This window comes from Peromyscus leucopus, chromosome 17 (assembly GCF_004664715.2).
Source record: "Peromyscus leucopus breed LL Stock chromosome 17, UCI_PerLeu_2.1, whole genome shotgun sequence".
In the NCBI taxonomy this organism is placed as follows: Eukaryota; Metazoa; Chordata; class Mammalia; order Rodentia; family Cricetidae; genus Peromyscus; species Peromyscus leucopus.
Window position 1 is genome coordinate 47,346,568 of NC_051077.1, and position 21,881 is coordinate 47,368,448.

Here is a 21,881-nt window from a genome sequence, read left to right on the forward strand (position 1 = left end):
TCTGAATACTGGGAGAAAGAAAGTGGGGGGAGGGGGGCTGCGGGGCGGGGTGCTGGAGAGATGGATCAGCAGTTCTGAGCACTGGCTGCTCTTCCAGAGGACCAGGATTCAATTCCCGGCACTCATACTGCAGCTCACAACCACTTGCAACTTCAGTTCCAAGGGGTGCTGATGCCTTCTCCTGGCCTCCGAAGGCGCTGCACACAGGTCGTAGGTACACAGACGTGTGCAGGCAAAACACCACACATCAATAAACAAAGTAAACAAACAAGGTTCTTGTAAGCCAGGGGTGATGTCAGGTACTCCTAACCCCAGCAGTCTTGGAAGCTGAGGTCGGATGGCCAGCCTAGAGGACACTGTAAGACCCAGTCTCCATTAACAAAACGGGAAAGACCGGTGGAAGCTTCTGGAGGGCGGCTCCTACTTAAGCAGACAGCGGAATCACCGTTTCTGTCAGGCTGTTTCCAGAAAGATGGTTTAAAAAGAATACGAAGCTTCCTGGTAACCATTTGAGCATGCATTTTTAATGTGTACAGACTCAAAGGAAGATCACAAGCTCTCTTTGTGACCTCAGCTCCACCCAAGGGCCTGACCACAATCTCCCCTCTCTGGATGAGAGTCTGCGCAGCCTGCAGAGCAGCCATGGGTGCCCCTCCGCCCACACCACAGGCACTCAAGGCACCGTGTCTACAGAGAGGCCATAACTGGGTCCTACACACTCAAGATTTCACTACTTTGAAGATTTTTAGGCCACAAAAATGTTTCCATGGATACAGCAGAAAAGGTATAAAACATCACAAAGGCAAAATAATTTAATGGAGCATGCATACATTTTTCTCATATGCATCTGCAGCTGAAAGAATACTTAGGGATTCAATGTTTACATAAACAAGCTATCCTGTCCTTCGGTCCCAATGCCTTTCACTTTGTGTTATTTTTTTGAGACAGAGTCTCACGTATCCCAGGCTGGCCTCAAACTCACTATGCATACAAGGATGACCTTAAAGCCCTGGTCCTCCATCCCCAGCCCCCCAAGTGCTGGGACTGTACAGATTTAATCACCGCTCCCAGTTTCTGAGGTGCTAGAGAATCAAGCCCACGGCTCCATGCCTAATAGGCAAGAGTTCTACCATGCCCATCCCCTGCCCTACAGTTACTGTCAAATTCAGAACTTTAAGACTGTGTTTCAATTTTGCAGAACTATCATTCTAAAATTTTAGATTTTATGATTTTATAACGGCCAGATCCAGAAGCCTGACTGACTTTCCACAGACCACTGTGGAATCACAGAGATCTCAGGGGTTTGCTTCCCGCCGGTCTCAAACCCTGCTGAGGCTTGTGACACTTGCCTGCATACGTGTTGGCCTTATTCAGGAGGTCTGTGCATGCGTGCATATCAGCAAAAGCCCGGATTCCTAAGCAGTTGACAGGGTGAAGCTGGGATTCTAAGAATTCACAGCACGTCTTCTTCACGTCCTGTAACTGTAGCAGGCCAGCTGCTGGGAGGAGGACCTGGAACACACAAGCAACACACTTAGGCGACCGTGGGCAGCCACCCGCCCCCCTGCCATTTCCACATGAGGCGGCGGGTCCAGCCACAGACTACAGATGCAATGGTTGTCGTGAAAACGGTGATTTTTCACGTTCTCCATCACCTCCCCAGGACCTTTCCTGGGTCTCCGTCACATAGGAGATATCACACAGGATCCTATGAATGGTTCATCTGATAAACACAAAACGTTCATACGAACTTCTTAAAGATTTTGTTTGTGAGTGTGTGCATCTGCGGTATGTGTTGGGGTCACGTGTGCCACAGGCTGTGTGTTGGAGGTAAAAGGCCTAACTCGGTGGAGTCAGTTCTCTCTTTCCACCTTTATGAGGATTCCAGGGATGGAATTCAGGCCTCAGGTCTGAGCAGAGAGAGCCATCTCTCCAGTTCTCCTTTAAATTCTTAAAACACAAAGGATTTGGATGCTAGGGGGTGCTGTGGTGCAGCAAAAATGCTTTTGTTCCCTCAGTGCCAGCAGTCGCCCACCGACTTTCTGGATTGGTGGAGAAGGTCTGGGTCCAGAGAGATATGGAACACAAGAAAACTGCGTTTCCTGGACAGCTCAAAGTTCTACTGTTTGACTAACTAGAACAATCTGCTTTCCCTAGATGACCAGGGTGCAGGTGGACATGCACCAACCAATTTTAATTTCAATATAAATCTCAAGCTACAAGCAGACAATTCCTCCAGAATGTAATATATATGCTAAGAAGTAATGCCTAAGAGGTAATTGCCTAATAGTTTTTAAATGTGTCTCTGTGTTTAAGGAACTCCAAGCAATTTAATATCAATCACATGTTATTCTGGGGGACTTAACTATAATCATCACCGTAAATACTACCACCATCACTTCAACCCCTTTCGAATGGGTCAATAATGGACACATTCTTCTCTGTAAATGAATTAGGACGTCTGCCGTGTTAACGACCACATTTGGAAGTCAAATTAAGGAGTAAAAACTCATTTAAAAAGTCTTGAAATTCCTGCTGTTCTTATGAAGGTCACCTACCTCCCATGCCCCCCCAATCAACTGTTAGACTAACATCCCATTTTAGAAGAGACTACATTAGCATGAAAAATAACCTTCTACGTTCCTTCGGGGTTACTTTGGAAAGGCTGGAGTGTAGATCAATGGTAGAGTGAGTGAAATAAAAAAATTATTACTTTAATAGGCACTATACTGCAGCCCAAGAACAAAAGATATCTGTTTATGGACACCTCTTTTGATTTTTCCCATGTCTAGGTAAAAAGACTTTAATCTGCAGAAGAAAGAGCATGTTTCTTTGGTGGAGAACCAGAAGCTTCCCTATTCTCACACATGAAGTATCAAAGCTTTCACGCTGGAATGAGGAGGCTGTGTGTGTGCATGTATGTGTATATAGACGTTACACACAAACAGTAGCAACTAACAGAATTGAAGGTTAATTGAGGGTTAATTGTGAGGAGGTCCTCACCCAAGATGAGAATCCAAAAAGTTAAGGGCAGCTGACACCTAAGCAGCATTCTAAGCCTAGAGGGGAAGATGGGCAGATAAGTCTCCCAAATGAACACGCTCAAGGAGACAGCTAAAACGGGCAATAGAAATATGTACCCCCACGGGGCCAGTGTACACCACACCCAGGCCAGGTGGGAGATAAAAGAAGAAAACCCACACGTAAATAACATGTAAAGAAGGTGGTGGCAGCCAAGTCTTTTGCATGATGTGTAGAGTGTGGTTTACTACATTATGAGAATGACTCTCCATGGAAGGCTTTAATTTGTTGATCACGTTCACACTGGAAGGATTTTCTATGCTGGTATAATTGTGCTCCGAAGCAACGTAAAAAAACACTCCAAGACACTTAACAACGCAGCCATTTAATTTGGCAAACACACATAGCTTAGAAAGTGGTCTTCGGTGTAATATTTACTCTTTGGAATTTCTACAGATAAACAGTAATGATCGCCCATCTACTTGGCACTTCCTCAGCAATGACACGGTACTTTTCAGTAGGTTCCACGGTAGTGATAACACCGTGGAAAAGAGGCAAACGCGGACAAGAGGAGAAACAGGCTTGCTGACCCACTGCTGGTGGGGGTACAGAGGGAGCGAACTTAGATGAAGAACACTCTGTTCATTTCAACCGTAAGTGCCAAGGCATACACCCTCTGACTCAGTAACTGAGCCTACTGACTGACTAACACGTGCACAGTCTCCTCACTTCAGTGGGACGGTGGGTAAAAGTGGAAGCTGGAGGTGGGGGCCTGAGTCACACCCAGAGACTGCCTAAGTACTTGTCACCATCTATTCAACGGAACACCTCGCAGTCATTACAAGGGACAAAAAAAACTATACAAATGAGACTATCTACAATATAGTCTCAGATGAAATAATTTCAGCAAACAGTATATATATATTCTAACAGATATTATACCCATTCACACATGTGTATAACTATCCAAGAAAGCAGGTGCAGACTTTAAAAACTTTTTAAAGAGGTGTGAGTGGGGGGGGGGGGACACAGGCAGACACTAGATGTCTGACTTGTTACATGGATCCTGGAATCCATGCTCCCATCCTCACGAAGGCACAACAAGCTCTTCTTAACTACCGGGCCTTCTCTCCAGTCCCTTACATTTTTACTTACTCGGCTTTGCTGATTTTAATTCAATCACTAAGAAGTCCAGAGCGAGCTTATCAGAAGAATGCAATTCGTTAAAATTACAGAAGGGCAAGTCTCCCCTAGTGCTTGAGAGCAGGAGTAGGAAAGATCTTCTGAGGAACTATCCAGATTCTTCTTAATGGATAGAGCAATGAGTTCATAGTTTTCAGGCTTGGTAAACACACGTTAAGCACGTGAGTCAACTGTATAAAACATTTACTACTATTTTTATCTTGCTACTAAATTCTTCAAAACTGCCTTTGTTTTGTGATGTGATTTTACTAGGACCAAACTGAAAGAACTCATAATTATGTAATTAATTACACACAGCCTCAAAACAAACAAATAATTCCTGTCCCAGTTCATTAACATGACATCTGGTGACCATCAGCCACTCATGACACCAACAGGAAAGTAGCTAGGGCCACACAACAACTACCTAGGCTTTGGGTCAGTTAAACAGCTGCTTAAAACAAGACAAAATCAAACGAACCACACCCCGTTACCAGAATCACTCAGTTACCTGAGAGCCTGTGCTGTGCATCTTAGAATCTAACCAATCAAGCTTCCAGTTTTTCTCACAAAGAACCCAAAGTCAAGCAGGGTTGAAAAGAATGTCTACGTCATATGGCCATGCCATGAAAAACGGGGGATATGACACAGTTGACCAACTCTTTGGCCAACCGTTCCAACAACTTCAGTCCCATCTCTAGGTACATAATGGAAGTATTTGCATAATTTCCAAATATCCCATACTACCCTTTCATCACAGTGCTAAACACAATCACTTCAACAAAATCACTCTCACAGTAGCTTCCATTCTCACAGTAGCTTCCATTCACAGGAAGGCAGAGGGCTAAACACCGGACGCCAATAATGTCTCATTGTCAGTGTTATACAGAAGTTAATGCAGGTCCCTGGAGAAGGTGTGTAACTCACCTAAGGCCATAATACGATATGGGGACAAGCCAAGCCTGTCATGTGAGTAATATTAAACCGAAATGGGATAACTACTTCAGACAGCACACAGACACTCTGTGTTCAGGATTCACAAATGTAAACAGGGGCTGGAAAGATGGCTCATTGGTTAAGAATGCCTGCTCCTCCAGAGGACTGGAATTTAGTTCCAGCACCAATGATGGGTGGCTCACAATCGTTCCAGGGGATCCAACACACTCTTCTGGCCTCCCACACATATGCATACGTATGCACGCATGTACACACACACACACACACACACAAATTAAAAATCTTTGATATTGTATACCAATATGGGTCAATGGGTAATTAAATAAAAAAAAGGACACAAAGTTGGGAGGGCATGGGAAGTAGGGATGGATCCAGGAGTGGTCAGGGGCAATACAAGGAATATGGTCAAGATACATTGTATGAAATTCTCCAAGAATTAATAAAGTATTACATTAAAAATATAAAGTACCAGGAATGCATTTTAAAGGTTACCATCTTTTATTTTAATTACATAAACATTCTTGCATAAGTGCATTTAAGCAAAAATTAAGCCAATATAAAGAAATGAATTAAAAACTTATTAGGATTCACAATACAGAACCTGGTAGAATCCTGTAAAACACTGTATTTGCGAGATCAAATTTACTACATAATCTTTCAGTATTTGTTGTGATTTAACAGGTCAATGAAAGGGCATATGGCTCTCATAATACAGGAGCTTATTTTCTTCTGAATCAGATACACTGTACTATTGGTTACAAGACAAGAAACACCCAGAAATTAAAAAAAATAAATAAATAATAAAAAAAGAGTTTTCTTATTTTTTGAGGCACGATCTCACTACATTGTCCATATTGGCCTCAAACTTGTCATCCTCTTGCTGCAGCGTCCCAAGTAGGACGACTACAAGAATGTGCCACCTTGAACACTAAGAATTTCAGATTTGCTATACTTGTCATGGCCAAGCACAGTGGCAAACGCCTTTCATCTCAGCACTCAGGAGACAGAAACAGGCAGATCTCTGAATTGCAGGCCAGAGCTACATAGTGAGACACTATCTCAAAAAAAAAAAAAAAAGTTAATAAAAGATCCAAAAAGCTAGATTTATCCTTCTAAAATTCATTTTTCTGAATTTCCAGATTAAGGAGGCAGCTGAGTAATGAAACATTTTTGGGGGAGGGGAGGGAGAGATAGGGCTCCAATGGAAAACCTCATCCATGGTATGAAGCGCTCACTGAGCCACATCGTCGGCCCCAGTCACATCTCAGACGAAAGTGGAATTAATTATACTGCCACAATAAGCTCCCAGACACCTCTCACTTATCTAACAGAAATTTTCCGTTTACTCAAGCTTTGGTAGTATGAGGCCCGAGACCGAGAGAAATCGCCCTACTGCCGTGAGATCCTCAGTACACCCTGAAACACCAAGGAAATCAACCGGGATTTCCCTCAGATCTGAGTGACACAGTGACCACAGCTCAGAGTGTGCATCCGGAGGAAGGCCACATTCTCAAAGCCAAGACACCCTCCTCGGGTATGTGAATCTCGGGGAGAACTGTGAACGGAGGCTGTTCCTTCCTGCGGCTTCTCCTGTCAGTACTGAGGTCCACGTGAACCCAGGCATTGGTCCCTTCCAGTTCTTAACAACATTTATACTGTGTGACCAAATCATTCTTAGGTGTTGGTCCCTGTGTTGAGTGTCTGTCTCCCTAAGGAGTATAAATGCAGTGACAGTAAGGACAAATCTGTTTTATCCCTGCTGGACTCTCGGGTCCTAGATGAATACCTACATGCCGCCGAAATCAATCCACCTGAATGGAAATCAATTTGTTGCTGCCTTATAAAACAGATACAATTTGGAGTGCTTCTTAATCAGACTTGCAAACACGATTTTTAGGACTATATTTGCATGTGACACTTTTTTGGTCCTACCTCAGAATCCTTTCTCTTGCTGAAGCCACCACCATATTGTCCACTCCCTGAGCTAACCATAGTGACCACTCCCGGAGTTAACTGATCTCCTTCATGAAGATATCACAGAGCACCCTGCTCCTAAGCCTCTGCCACAATCCTATATGACATATCACAATTTTTAAGAAAAAAAAATCTAATTTCTAAGCAGAATATACAGTATGGTATCCTTTTCTAAAAAATATTTATTTTATGTATTTTTTGAGACACAGTTTTACGATCTAGCTCCAGATGCCTGGAGCTCACTATTTAGATGAGGTTAGCCTTGAACTCAAAGAGACTGAACTCATATCTGCTCACTGCCTACATAAGCCAATAGGCCTGGAAACTTTAATCTTTTTAATTGTGTATGTGCATGTGCCTACATGTGGGGATACATGGATAAGTGGAGGTGCACATGGAGGCCAGAAGAGGGTGGTAGATCCCCTGGAGCTAGGGCTACAAGTGGTTGTGAGGAAAAGTATACCAGTACTGGAAATTGAACTTGGGTCCTCTGGAAAAGCTGCAAATACTTAGCCACTGAGCCTAGATCCTGTATTCTCTGTGTGTGCGTGCGTGTGTGTGTGTGTGTGTGTGTGTGTGTGTGTGTGTTTGTGTGTGTAAACTTCTGAGCACCACAGGTGTCCAGGTCTTCTATGCAGGGCAGTAAGAATGTTCTCCATGGTACTCTTCTTATAGACAGTAGCATCCTAAATGTTTAGGGAAAGATGAAGTAGAAGAGCATGGTAGCTAATTAAATAAACCTCACTTAGTGCTATCTAAAATGCTATCATTTTAGGAAATAAAATCTTTTCACTTAGATATGGTAATTTCATAAGGACAAATTAAAGGCTATAGATACTATACTCAGGAGGAGCATTCCGTAATGAACAGGAAGGCGGGTGGGAGCACCACCAATTAGCAAAGAGAAGTAGAATGCTAGACAAGGAAGCCTGAGCCAAACAATTAGCGTCCCCGTGACACTTTTACCAGCTGCGCACTGTAAAGCAAGATACGTTCAGCCCACCCCACACTGACAAGCCAAATTACATGTGCGAAGCCTTGCTCAGACAAGCACATTTCTTCTGGTTGGCTATTAGAATCTGTGGTGTATTTTCAGCTTGGGCATTTACTCTACTACAGGGGAAATAATTTATATAGTACCTCTTTTAGATCCTTAGCCATTAGCGGTCTGTTTATTAAGAAAATACAAAGGTTCTGGGCACTACATACATAAATAAGATGCTCCAATGTCTAAGAAAACTTGAGTGTGAAGTTGATGGTGGGGCCGCTGTAAACTCACAAAGTCACTGCTGAAGTGTGGGCTTTTATCAACTGTCCAACCCTTTGATGCAGATCTCAGAAACAAGGACCTGAAAGCAAACAAGGAACTAGATGTCCAAGGGTAGGAACAGAGGGATGGCATCATCTCCACACGTGAGGAAGCTGGAGGTTGCTGGACTTGAAGAGTCTCATTATGGGGATTAACAAACTAACTCAATGGGCAAAAATTTGCTATGTAAGCAGAAGGACCCGAATTAGTTCCCCTAGAATTCACAACTTTAAAAAAAGGCCAAGAAAATCAGCATGTGCCTCTAATCCCAGCACTGGGCAGGCAGAGACAGGAGGCCCCTGGAGCTTGTTGGCTAGCTCAACTGAACTGGTGAGCTCAAGATTCAGTGAGAGAATCTGTCTCTAACAAATATGTAACTGACTGACTGAATGAATGAATGAATGAACGAGAATGAACAAATAAGATGGAGAGTGATTGGGGGAAAAAAACACCCAACATGTTGACCTTTAGGTCCTGTACACATGCTTACAATGTGAGCTCACACACACACACACACACACACACACACACACACACACACACACTCATACACATGAGCACATACATAAAATCTCATTGTGAAATAAAATCAGTGGTTTTCACCAGCATGCACACATCTTCTACAATCTGGACCCGACTCTCGGATTCTAAGCAAGTCATGCTCCACGGGGCTGTTTTCTCAACTCCCTGCTCATTTACAGACACAAGATGGTTATAAGCCAAAGCACCACTGAGCAGCTCTAGCACCTGACTGCTGAGACCTCAGTAGGTACATGAAAGAAACAGGAAGGCTGTACTTCCTCTTTAGGAGATGCAGGACTACACCGGGCAGTTTGGAAACAGGAAGTGCTGTCTCTGGTGTCATGCCATCTTAGTCACAGTTCTACCTCTCAGAACTGGAAGCCTGGCAACCAGGAAGCAGCCCTGTGTTCTAACCACCCAACCAGAACTGGCCACCCTCTAAACACATCTACCTTGACTTGCTCTGTCCAACACGCCCTTACCAATCTCCATCCCTTGAGATATCTGCCGATAGCAGGGTCCAAAAATAATCTTTGTTCAAGTAGTTCACATTGTAGTTAATATTTAAATGCCTCCAGGAGAAGTTCTGCCCAGAGGCATTTAAAGTTAAGAGACTGGCTACCAGAATATACCTGTGACCTGTGGATTTTCCAGAGGGATGGTCGAGGGGATGGGAAGCTTGGGGGCGGAAGAACCTCCAGTCCGCCTTCTTACAGCCCCAATTTCCATCTTCTGCAGCCCACTGGCTCTGACAGTGGCCCAGACATAGGAAGTAGACACCACCTGCCTTGTGTGCAGAGTTGTTGAAAAAGTAAAGGCAGTCAACCACTTAACACAGGGCTGGCCCATGATCACTGTCCCTAATTCAAGAGCACTGTTTTGTTTTGTTTTCTGCAACTGATTCGAAGATTCAGTCCCATGACAAAGAAACACTAAGATCTGTTCTCTTCATCATTCGCAAGATGATATTCCGTCTCATCGTTTAGACTTCCTTTTATGATCAAATGTTCTTAAAATGAAACCCGTCATTACCCATAATTAATATGTTAGTAACAAGCCCCCATCCCTCTAAGCAGAAGCTATCTCCAATTAACAACTGCCCACCAAGGAAAAATCAGTCTTCTCCCACAGAATCTCACTGGGTATACAAACCACACTTAAGGGCAGGCCTCATGCCTAGCAGGAGATGGCCAACACAAAACAAACTCAGTGGCATATTTGGGGGGGTTCTTGTCTCATACTGCTTTGTCTGGCCTCCCCCCCACTCCCCACCCCCCGCAACCTTTCAGGTTTTTTGCTTATATATTATGGTTTCCAGTTTTGTGTTCTTAGGATATTTCTCTGTGAGAGAATGTGTGTGTCTATATGTGTTTCTTGTGCTTTTTCTTTGGCTCTTTTTTGTTTGTGTGTTTTGTCCTATTCTGGTTTGTTTTTATTTTATTATTTTTTTAGATGACTGTTTTCTAATGAGAGAAAGAAAGGTGTGGATTTGGGCAGCTGGGATGATAGAGAAGAGCTAGAAAGAGTTGGGGGAAGGGAAACCAGGGTCAGGGTATATTTATGAAAATGATTTATTTTTAATTTAAAAAGATGTTAATGAATGCATTTTAAATATTCTTAAAAGACGTAATCAGGTGTCTAGCTGTAATCGCAGTACCCGGGAGGCAGAGGCAGGAGGATAGGAGTACTACAAAGCTTCAGGTTAGCCTAGGCTAGATCTCTAGTTCTAGGCCAGCATGGGCTATCGTAAATGCCAGCAGAGGCTACATAGTAAGACCCTCCAAAGAAAAGTAGATGTGGTCAGAGGTGATTAACAGGAGAAACAGTGTGCATAAGAAAGGAGCAAAACATTCCGCCAGATCTCAAATACATAGAAATTAAAACAATGGGAAAGGAACATAACTACTAGTACAGTTACACACACACACACACACACACACACACACATAGGGAGACAGAGACAGTCAGACAGAGACAGACAGAGACAGTCAGACAGAGACAGACAGACAGACAGAGACAGAGACAGAGACAGAGTGAGGCTTTGACCCTAGAGGTATATGTTTGGGAATGTATTCTGAGAAAATAGAAAAACACGCACACACACACACAAAACAAAACAGATTACATCAATAAATTTTACTGTACTGTTTATTATTCATATGTCCAGGAAAAACATGTAACAATGTGGCAATGCTTGACTCAAATATTGTAAAGCAATATGATAAAATGTTTTACAACCAGCGATAATGAAAACCAATGAGCTGCTAGGTAACCCGGGCAAGGCTTGTACTCACACTTGACCTGCCTTAACCTCCCAGGCACCAGGATGATAGGTATGTGCTTGACAACCAGGCATCAAGATTAATGTGGCTTTTAAAACAATGACCACATCTCTGGGCTGTGGATGTAGTTGAATAGTACAGCATTTGCCTAGCCTATGCCAGGTCCTGGGCTCAATTTTCAACACCAGAAAATGCATAAAATAAATGTAACAAAATAAAACTTCTAAAATATCTGCTTAACTTACAATGAAGTTTATTATTATTTATTATAGCAGCTTATAGTGAAGTTATAACATATTACAAAATAAAATGGATGCACAGCTTTAACATACAGCCACATTCGAAAAGCCTGATGACCAGCAAGTTAAGCAAATAAAGGGAAAACAGCTGGACATTCACACACACTGAATTTCTCCTGCTGTACAGAGGACATGAGTAAAGACAGGGATCTGCGGGTGTCTACATCAGATCCTTCAACGTCCTTCCTTTCCACACCTCTGGAATTTCTCAAACAACTAAAGAACAGACTATCACAAAGTTCATATCTGCTTTCCAAGAGCATAACTTAGGGCTTAGGAATGTAGTAAAGTGCTTGCCTAGCACGCAGGAGGCTCTGAGTTTAATCTCAAGCACCACATAAAACTGGGCTTGATGGTGCACATCACATAGGAACAGGAAGCAAAAGCATGTGAAGTTCAAGGCTATCCTAAGCTATACAGCGAGTTCAAAGCCCTCCTGGGCTAGGTAAGATCCAACAAAATCAAACCAGCAAGCTGAAGAACCAATTCAATGTCTGAAATAGAAAGTAGAAAGCGGTAAGCACCCTCAGCAGACCTCAAAATTTGCCTTTAAAACACTGAAGTATGAAGATGCATGTTTAAGTTACTCGAAGGACAGTGGTAAGGTGTGTCTTCAGATGAGGAACTAAGGGTGATGCTTGCCTCTCAAAGGTGGAACACAGGCCCCTTAACAACTGTGGATGACAACTGCCAAGTTAAATGCCAAATACAATTGTCGAAACAATTTATCTCCACTGCCTCATCTTTGTGGCGATCGTTCCCTAGACTGATGGGAGTAATTCAGAGTTATTACATCTGCCCTCTTTTCTCCCTGATGTTCTCTCTTTCCCTTCTTGTTGACCTTTCTTCTACACCTGCATTCATTCTTCCTTTATTTTTCTTTCCCTCTTTCTTTTTTAACACAAGAGTTCCACTGTGCAGTCCTCGACAGCCTGGAACTCAAGGTACTCAGACTCACAGAGCTCTGCCTGCCAATGCCTTCCCTCAGTCCTGGTACAAACATGCACCGTCATGCCTGGCTTCATCTGTTTTTTAAATAACACACAATATTTTCCAGTGAGAGTCTTTAAAGTTTTAGAGAAGGCTGATTGTTTTAGTTGTTTTCTGAGAAACAGCCCTAATTCACAACACAGTTCTATAGATACATACAAACAATAAAATCTTAACCCTTGAAGAACTATTTGAAGGGCTGGTGAGATAAATCAGTTGGTAAAGTACTTGCCTTATAAGGACTAAGTTCAACCCACAGAACCCACATAACAATGCCAGAGCCAGGCATGGTGGCACATGCCTTTAATCCCTGCACTTAGGAGGCAGAGGCAGGTGGATCTCTGTGACTTGGAGGTGATGGGAAGGTATCCCTGGGAATCACCAGTCATCTATCCTGGCAACTGATAAGCTCCAGGCTAATGAGGGAACTTGTCTCACTCAGGAGACAGATGGTGTTCCTGAGGGTCTGTAACATATGAGGGAGTCTGCTGGCCTCCACATTCATGTTCAAGCACACACACACACACACACACACACACACACACATGCACACGCACACACACACGTACGTATGTACGTACGTTAAAAGGGGGAAATAGTTACTTGCCGGTTGCATGCTGGTTTTCATAAGAAATAACATCTCTCCTCTGAACCCTGCCTGCATTAAATATTCATCCACCACCTCCCAACTTTGTGTCTCAAAGCTACTGTGGGACATAAAAAAAGACAGATGGTAAGATTAAATTGTTGCTAGAAAAAAATAGAAAGAAAGATACATAGCAAAGCACCTAAGCAAAAAAATCAAATTAGATTTTACTTTATAGGAAATTAAGTCCACCCATCTTACTGAAAGCTTGGCTGACCCGAACAAGAACTTAATTACAGCATATTTGTTAAGCTCAGCACTGCCCATCAAAGCTCTTTAGACCTTTTCATAACACCCCAAACTGTTAACGTGAGTGCTTAGCAACACACTATATCACACAGTCAATACATATAAAGGATCACTCAGCAAAAAAAAAAAAAAGAAGAAACAAACTGCCAAAAAACCACCTAGCTGAAACTCATAAACACTACAGTGTGGATAGAGGGCAACCCAAATCACATCCTAGACACTCTGTTTAGACAAAGTCCAAAACAGCCCAGACTATTCTTATAGAAATCATGTTGGTGGCCTGGGAAGAGGTGAAACACTTATTGGAAAGATGTTCAAGTTTCTACATGTTCAGTATCTCGATGCACCATGGGTCATAAGATGTCCAAGTTTCTACATGTTCAGTATCTTGATGCACCATGGGTCATAAGTAGCTGCACTTATTAAAATTCTGCAAACTACACAGTTAAGATCTAAATGATACTTCACTAAGGAAATGAAAATGAGCCCTTAAAACCCACACTAAGGGCTAAGGATGTAGCTCAGCCATGGAGCTACACACAATAGGCCCTTCATCACCATCAAAATACAACAGAAAATACAAACTGGAGTTTACCCAGAAGTCAACGGGTGGCATTCATAAGCCATACACCTGATTTTTTTTTTTAATGGAAAATAATGGCCCTGTCTAGTAGGGTCCAAAATTTAAAATAAATCAAAACAAAAACATCAAATGCAGTTATGTAACCAAACGTCTACAGGAGCATTCAGAGACTTCATTTAAAATAGCAATTGGTGTTAGAAAGATGGCTGGCTCACTGGGTATGGTGTCTGCTCTGCAAACACGAAGAACCAGATTCAGATCCAGAGCACCCACAGTAAAAAGCTGGGCATGCACCTATAATCTATGCATGGGAGGTGGAGACAAGAAGAGCTCAGAGGCTCACTAGCCAGCCAGTCTGGCCAACTGAGAAATACCAGGTTCAATAAGAAACTCTGTTTCAAAAAATAAGGTGGCAAGCAATAAAGGAAAACACTTGAGTCAACCTCAGGTACACACCCCAGACCACACTAACATCATGAATACATATTAGTGATGTATTCAGTTTTTCATAATTGAAATTTCAAAATCAACAGATTATCAAAAGTACAGGAATCTTCTTAACCTACCAATGAGACAAAGACGTCAAACTTCAAAAGGTCATACTAACTTTAAAATGTGTACAGCCATCATGCTTGGCTTTACAAAATTTGTTTGATCTGAAACTTAACATGCCAGATCCACAAATAATTGAATTTCAGGCTTTCTTAACCGCCAAGCCTGTTTGGAGAGAAATACTCTGGGCACTGGCAGCCAGGTGGGTTCCAATGTGCCACACACAGGCTCCATACCTAGGCAACAGGAAGCAAATATCAACGCCCACGAAAAGCTCCTGTCTGCTGAGGCTTTTTACCTCTATTTTTTCACTATTGTTCAAAATTATTACAGCAGCACTATAATTTTCAGTGTTATAATCAGGGTCAAGTCGCTCTTTGTCCACAAAGATAAATGTCTTTTATGTGCCTCACAAAGTGATTAAAAACATCAGTCTCAGAATGATTCAACCGTGTGGACATCCTGAAGGATTACATACTTTAATGACACAAAGCCACATGTAAATTAATTACTGAAGCTTCTGGAACACCCAGCTGTGTCCCAAACAAGGACCCAGAGTACGTCAAGGCTTGTACCCACCGAGTTCTAGAAGATGTTATCAGGATAAGGCTTTCAATTTCTCCAACTCACTGACTGTAACAACCTTCCCACAGCAAATTTAAATAAGATTTTTCTGTTCTCTGTCCTCCTAATGTACATGGAATAAAACACAACTTAACTGCAATGATTGGAAAAAGCATGTTCTAGCTGCTCAACTATTTGACCAAAATTAGACTTCCACAAAACAACTCAATTGTAAATAACTGAAAATTTTTCTGTCTTTGGATAATACCAAACCTACATGTCTGCCATCCTGGAGAGGTTGATAAAACATGTTAGAAGATTACTAAATATTAGAATATCAGATAATACACATCAATGACACAACCTCATTGATCGGTGAGTATAATGGTTGACTATCAACAATCATTAGTTCTGAGGTTTTGCTCCAAGGGATTCTTAGATATGATTTTTTTTTCAAGTTTTAAGTTTTATGCTTTCTAGGCACATCATCTAAGGACATGTTTTCTATCACACAGTAAAACAGAATATAGGTAGAAGGCAAAAGCCCTCCACACGTTGTGCTCAGAGACATAACATTTTTTCACCAGCCACTGTGTGTCAAACCAATGGAATAGGTTATTATAAATCAAGTATACATCGTGGTACAACAACCACTCCAGCGTTTTATCTCAACACTAATCCAAACTCAAAAAACTCACTATATGGAGAGAACTCTGTAGCAAATTAACAACAACAACAACAACAACAACAATACAACAATAAATGCCCTGATTCAGAATATATGGTGTCAGACAGGCCACTTTTACCCAGTGATACCAGGCAATCTTGATGAGTTGTTCATCTTCCTTTTTATTGCTGGCCATTTCTTATTTCTGTTCAACATTCATGAAGCCTCTTTAATATTTCTGCAAGCTTAAACTGGTGCATTTTACAGCATTTCCATGATATGGCAAGACATTATTGCCTTCACTTAATGGCTGAGGAGACAGAAAGGTTAATGCCCTACTCAAATCTATTCTTGAAGCTAATGGTAATTCGGGACTTGAGCTGTAAATGATCACATGATAATTAGCCAGGGTCTAGTGGCCCATGGAGTTTCCTAGCAGAGAACCACTCTAAGGGCTTATTATTATTTTCTGAGTTGTGCGACTGTCGTTTAAACACGCAGCATTATACACTTAAGTGATTATGTCCTGAGAGGCCAGTAAGAACACTTAACGAGACTGCTCAGGGGATGCTCTTGTTCACCTGCAAGCGAAGTCTCCTACTGAACTTCCACTCTTGTGGTACTTGAACAACTTCTAAACATACAGCCGCTGTGAAGGAAGAAAGGTCAACCTACTGAGATGACCAAAGGGTACTAATGGGAGAGCAGACCTGCAAAGGGACATGTCAGTAAGCATAAAATATAACCAAGGGGTGGGAGACACAGCTCCACTGTAGAGTGCTGGCCTAAGAGGCTCATGAGGTTAAGGGTTTACTCCCCAGCACAGTGGGGGGGAGGGGGGGCAGGCCAGTCCATAATCAAATATATGGTTATAATCTCTTTTAGAAGAAAGTATTCTTTTAATAGTGTAGATGTCCACATTATTAAATATCCACAAGGGATTTCAGAGGAACTCAAAATTCCTGGGCCCCCTGGTTGAGAATCGCTATCTTAGTGATCTACCCTTAGTGATCTACCCTAGCTAGTAGAGTTAACTATTGACATCCATTCGTGCCCAGGGAAGAAAAGCACAACCACCAGTGTACTAAATAAACAGGCTATGTGGACAGCAACTGCTTGTTAAGGTTTTCCGAGTACAGCCTATGAAAGGTGGGGGCACTGGGTTTCATGGTGCAGAATCAATACCCACATCGTGTGAAACACGGTTCTAGAACAGACTGAGAGTTCAATAGGACCACCCCCACCTCTTCATCTCAAACAAAAATCTTTCTTCCCTGGGAGTCCATATTCCCCACATGATGCTTTGATTACAAATTCTATCACATAACTAACTAGATTCGGTAATCACACTCATTATTCCATAGTCTATACATACATAACATTCCATAGAAATACCTAAGGCCCTACTGAACATATAAGATTATTAAGGCTCATGTATTAATCTTTTAATTTTGACTAACCTGATTGATCTATTTCCCAAGAATTCAACCAACCCTGATGAAATGGTTCTAAAGCTACAAAGCCAAGAACAGAATGGGAAGTCAAGGTCCAGCCATCACTCTGAGGTTGTCTGCATGGCTCCCCATCTCAAGCAGGCCCATTTGCATGTCTGTTCACTGAAGGAAAAACCTACTTTTGGGATGACTACTGAGTACTTACGCTTCCCAGGTAGTCTCACTGTCGCATATCGGGCATTTCCATATTAGAAATGTACCCAGAAGAATGCAATCTGGAAGGCCAGAGAGACAGATCGGAGGAATCCTTCCCACCAAGCCTGGGACCCACACTGTGAAAGGGGGAAACTGACTCTCAAAAATTATCCTCTAGTCACATGTGCACTGTGGCACGCACACTCACACGTGTACACATATACGTAGCAGATAAATAATGCAGTCTGGGATTAAAAAAGAAACAGAAAATGTAGCATGAATTTTAATTGGTCCTAATAATAAAAAACTGGAGTCAGAGATTGGGGTAAATGGTGAAGGATCAAAGATGCAAAGGAACTAGCCACAGTCACCTCTTACCTCCGTGATGACTCAGACCGAAAGAGAGCTGAGCTTCTGTCTCCTCCCGCCTTATATTCCTCTCTCCACCCAGCATATCACTTCCTGTCTCCACCTCCCTAGTGCTGGGATTAAAGGAGATCCCAAGTGTTGGGATTAAAGGTGTGTGCCTCCACTGCCTGGTCTCTATGATTAACTAACTAGTGGTTAGCTCTGCACGCTGATCTCCAGGCAAGCTTTATTTGTCAGAACACAAGCAAAATATCACCACACACACACACACACACACACACACACACACACACACCCCTTTTTGTCTAAAATAAAACAAGGTTATAACTAATATAAGAAAAAGGGGGAAATGTGATATTCATTTGTATGTGTATACATACATATACATATATATGTATACATATATAAATACTCAAGTAGCAATGTGTTCATCCAGTTAGTAACAAACTCAGTCATGAACCTACTACTTAGCAAACTTTTCCCTCCCATGCCCCATGTAAACCCACACTCCACAGCAAGACTTTTTACATGACAATCTAGAACTCAAAAGTTTCACAGAACATGGAAACTTTCTAGCACCTATTTCCTATTCCACTCTTTAGCGACAGCCTTTAGACATGACTAGAACTTCCTAATCTCTTAGGATGACTTACTGAAATTATCCCACTAACTGGGCACCGTCCCCACCCAAAATAACAGCAGAGCTTCACGACACGCCGATGTCAACCCCCACGGGTACTTCCTCCTCCCTAAACCTAGCTTCCTTGAAGCTCACATCCTCTCATTCTCCTTAGTGAGACTATCCAATGGCATGAGTCACTGCTGCTCATTCGCCAACGGCCTTTTAAAAACCTGAACCACAATTCTCCTCCACAGCACAACTTCTGACAGGCTTTGAAGATCTTCAGATCCAGACAGTGAAAACACAAACAACAGCTCTGAAGAGGGGAACCGCAGCTCACACACCCATCTTCTCCCCCACGCCTCTCAATCACCTACCCATGTGTTCTCCCCCTGGATTTCACTAATACGGACGGATGACAGAAATGTGGGACACGGCGAGTCACTCGGCCCAGCTCAGGTGACTTAAACCTGTCAACGTGCAAACCACTGAGGATGAATAATGGTGGGATGAGGCCACAGTGCGGGTGGCTTCCACTGCAGCATTTTAAAGCCATAGCTCTGCTCATCATCTCTATATGGAGATGGCTGAGTGTGACTGAAGAAAGTCACACAACCATTCTAGCTGGTCGTTCTGACTACAAATCTCAAGCGGGCTCTCAACAGGATAGTTCTACGTACTGTGTGCTTCGTGAGCAAATTCACCTTTGTCCTTTCCAAGATGATGACTTCGCATTGCTGGTCTCTTCTTCAATCTCCAGTATCTCTTTTCCCCGTCTTCATCTAGGCAGGTAACTTACCACCACCCCCATCCTTACAAATACAGGCAGGCTGACAGACATCTAACCTATCCACCACTAGCCTACTTAAACCCATAAACATGTGTGCACTTCCTCTGGTTCAATAGTGGAACAACTTTTCTTGTTCCCACCCCAGGTACATCCCTCTACTTTGCTTCAGATCTTAACCTTTATCAATTTTGTAAAACCTTCCCAAGTATCCCCTTCTCTCATTCTCTCTCCTGTTTTAACCAAGCTCTGCTTCTCTATGAGTCATTCTGACTGCTGTAGAACCTTGCTTTAAGATACTAGCACTAAGAAACAGTCCCTCCCAATACCCTCCTCACCCCCTTCAGCCAGCACATTTCTCTCGGATTTCAGAGCAAAATGCTTTGGATGAGCAGCCTGTGATCTCTGCCATCTCCAGTCCACTCCAATCAAGTTCTCATTCTCACCACCACATCCAAATCTTCAGGGCAGTATCGACTAGTGTGACCCTCTGATTCACCATCCACTCTGGAACTTCTCAGTACAGTAGCACTAATCAGACAAGACACCAGATAATCAGGACAGAGTGAGACTGTGCGAGGTAAACCGCTGAGTAATAACACCCACCCTCATGGCGCTGCCCCAGCCAACGTCAATCCCTCTCCACTCTTGGCTTGTCGCAAACTCCCAACATCTTTCCTCAGAGTCCTCCCTTCTCTAAAACCAGCAGCCACCAAGCTTCCTGCTATATAACTGGCTACTCATCTGCTCATCCAGACTGCAGAATCCTCGAAACGACCCCTGGCCTTTCATTCTCTTTTTCCTTCCATTCCCTACGCTACCAGCTCAAAGTGATGGCACCTAGTTCAGTGACCTCCATAGCGCACCTAAGTGCCAAGTTCGTGAAACCTGATCCTTTCTCACCACAGAATCAAACCTGCTCAACATCACTTTAGAAGTATACTTCAACAGTCAAACGGAGCATTACCAAAAAAGAACTACTAATTACACAGTCCCCGCTATCTCCAAAATGTGCCCCCATCCCATGTCTTCACCATCTGAAACAATACACGACTGTCTGCTCCACTAAACCTTTGTCACCCTTGAGGCAAACACCAATTTCACTGGTCCTACCTCCAAACATCTCCCAAATCTAATAACCACGATTCACTATGTCCTGGCAAACACCCACCCTCTCAGTTGACCTACCCCGACAGGTATCTAAATGACCTCGGGAGTGGGAGACGGCACATGCTCTTCCAAAGGACTCCAGTTTGATTCCCAGAACCAATATGGTAGACTACAACTGTTCATAACCTAGGCCCAGGGGATCCACTACTCTCTTTGGGACTCTTTGGGCACCAGGCATGCATGCAGTGCACAGACAGACATACAGGCAAACACCTAAACACATAAATAAAATTTTTAAAAATGAAATAAAGGACCTCCCAACTTTCACTACTATACCTACAATCCATCTTCCACTCAGCAACCGGAAGAAGGAAGTAATGTCTAAAACCTGCATATAGAATAAAACCCCACCTCCTCACTAACATAAATTCCTACTTCATCTGATCTATTTACCTTCCCAATGTCATCTCTCCATTCTTTCCATAATAAAGAAGAAGAGACCACTCTCCTCAAATGATAATCACCTTATGCTAGGCACAGTGGTGCATGCCTTGAATCCCATCATGGGGAGGCAGAGGCCAGCCTCGTCTACAGAGTGAGTTGCAGGAGAGCCAATGCATGTATAGAAACTCTGACTCAAAAAAAAACCAAAGATAAACAAAACAAAACATAAAAGCCAATAAATCTTTTACTTTTTGACCTTAAGGATGCCCAGCTTCCCGACATCACTATACATGATGTTCCTTCTGCTGGGGATATTCTCTGCTTCATCTCTCTGTCCCTCCTTACTTCTCTTCATTCAGCTTTCTGTTCAAAGTGAGTCCTCCCCAGAGCACAGTAATAATTCAAAATTACCTGTTTACCTGAGGGCTTATTGTTTGCCTTGCCCCCGCCCCCAACAACAACATAAAGGTTTTCCAGACAGAGACCTTGTCTCCTTGTTTGACATTGAATCGTCAATGGACAGAACCCTGCCTGGAACATACTAAACCCTCCATAAATATTTAACAGATGATCTATCGAAAACTGGAATTCGTCAAGATCACTATTGGCAGTGAGGAAAAGAACATGCAAACTGAACAGCTGGAAGTGAGAAAGGAGAGGTACAAGCCACGTGTGGGAAACAGCGGTGGTTACCTACTCTGGCCCAACTGGTCACCTGTCCAGTCCACAGCCAGATGCTTCAAACCTCTGATCTTCCAGTTCAGTGCTATTTACCAAACAAACAAACAAACAACAAAAATCCTGTCCAAGACTGCCAAGTTAAGCAAACTCCAAGCCAGTGTTTACAGTCTGGCCTGCCATGAACCCAGCTGTCCTGTACATGAGTGTGCTCCCCGAAGCCACAGTGTGGGCCCTAAAGCCTCACATGCCAAGTCCCAGATCTTGGGCTTGCTCTCTAGCCCCCTGTAGGAACAGACACTCCAAAATCCCAAACATACTTGACTTTGGTCATGCAAATCACCTCTCCCTTAGCCAAATTTCTTTATGGATAAGGTAGAATATAGGCGCTGTAGGATTATCAGTATCCCCTCCTCCACCACCAC

At 42.9% G+C, this 21,881-nt stretch overlaps 1 protein-coding gene across 3 annotated transcripts in view; it reads right to left on the minus strand.

Annotated features, from left to right (window-relative positions):
- The window catches only part of Klhl2 (kelch like family member 2), a 111,731-nt gene that overhangs the window by 44,662 nt on the left and 45,188 nt on the right, over nucleotides 1-21,881 (minus strand). For all 3 annotated transcript variants that reach the window (XM_028881027.2, XM_037211762.1, XM_037211763.1), the window contains exon 5: nucleotides 1,350-1,512. In XM_028881027.2, coding sequence (XP_028736860.1) covers nucleotides 1,350-1,512 — 163 coding nt within the window. The remainder of the gene's footprint in view (nucleotides 1-1,349; nucleotides 1,513-21,881) is intronic.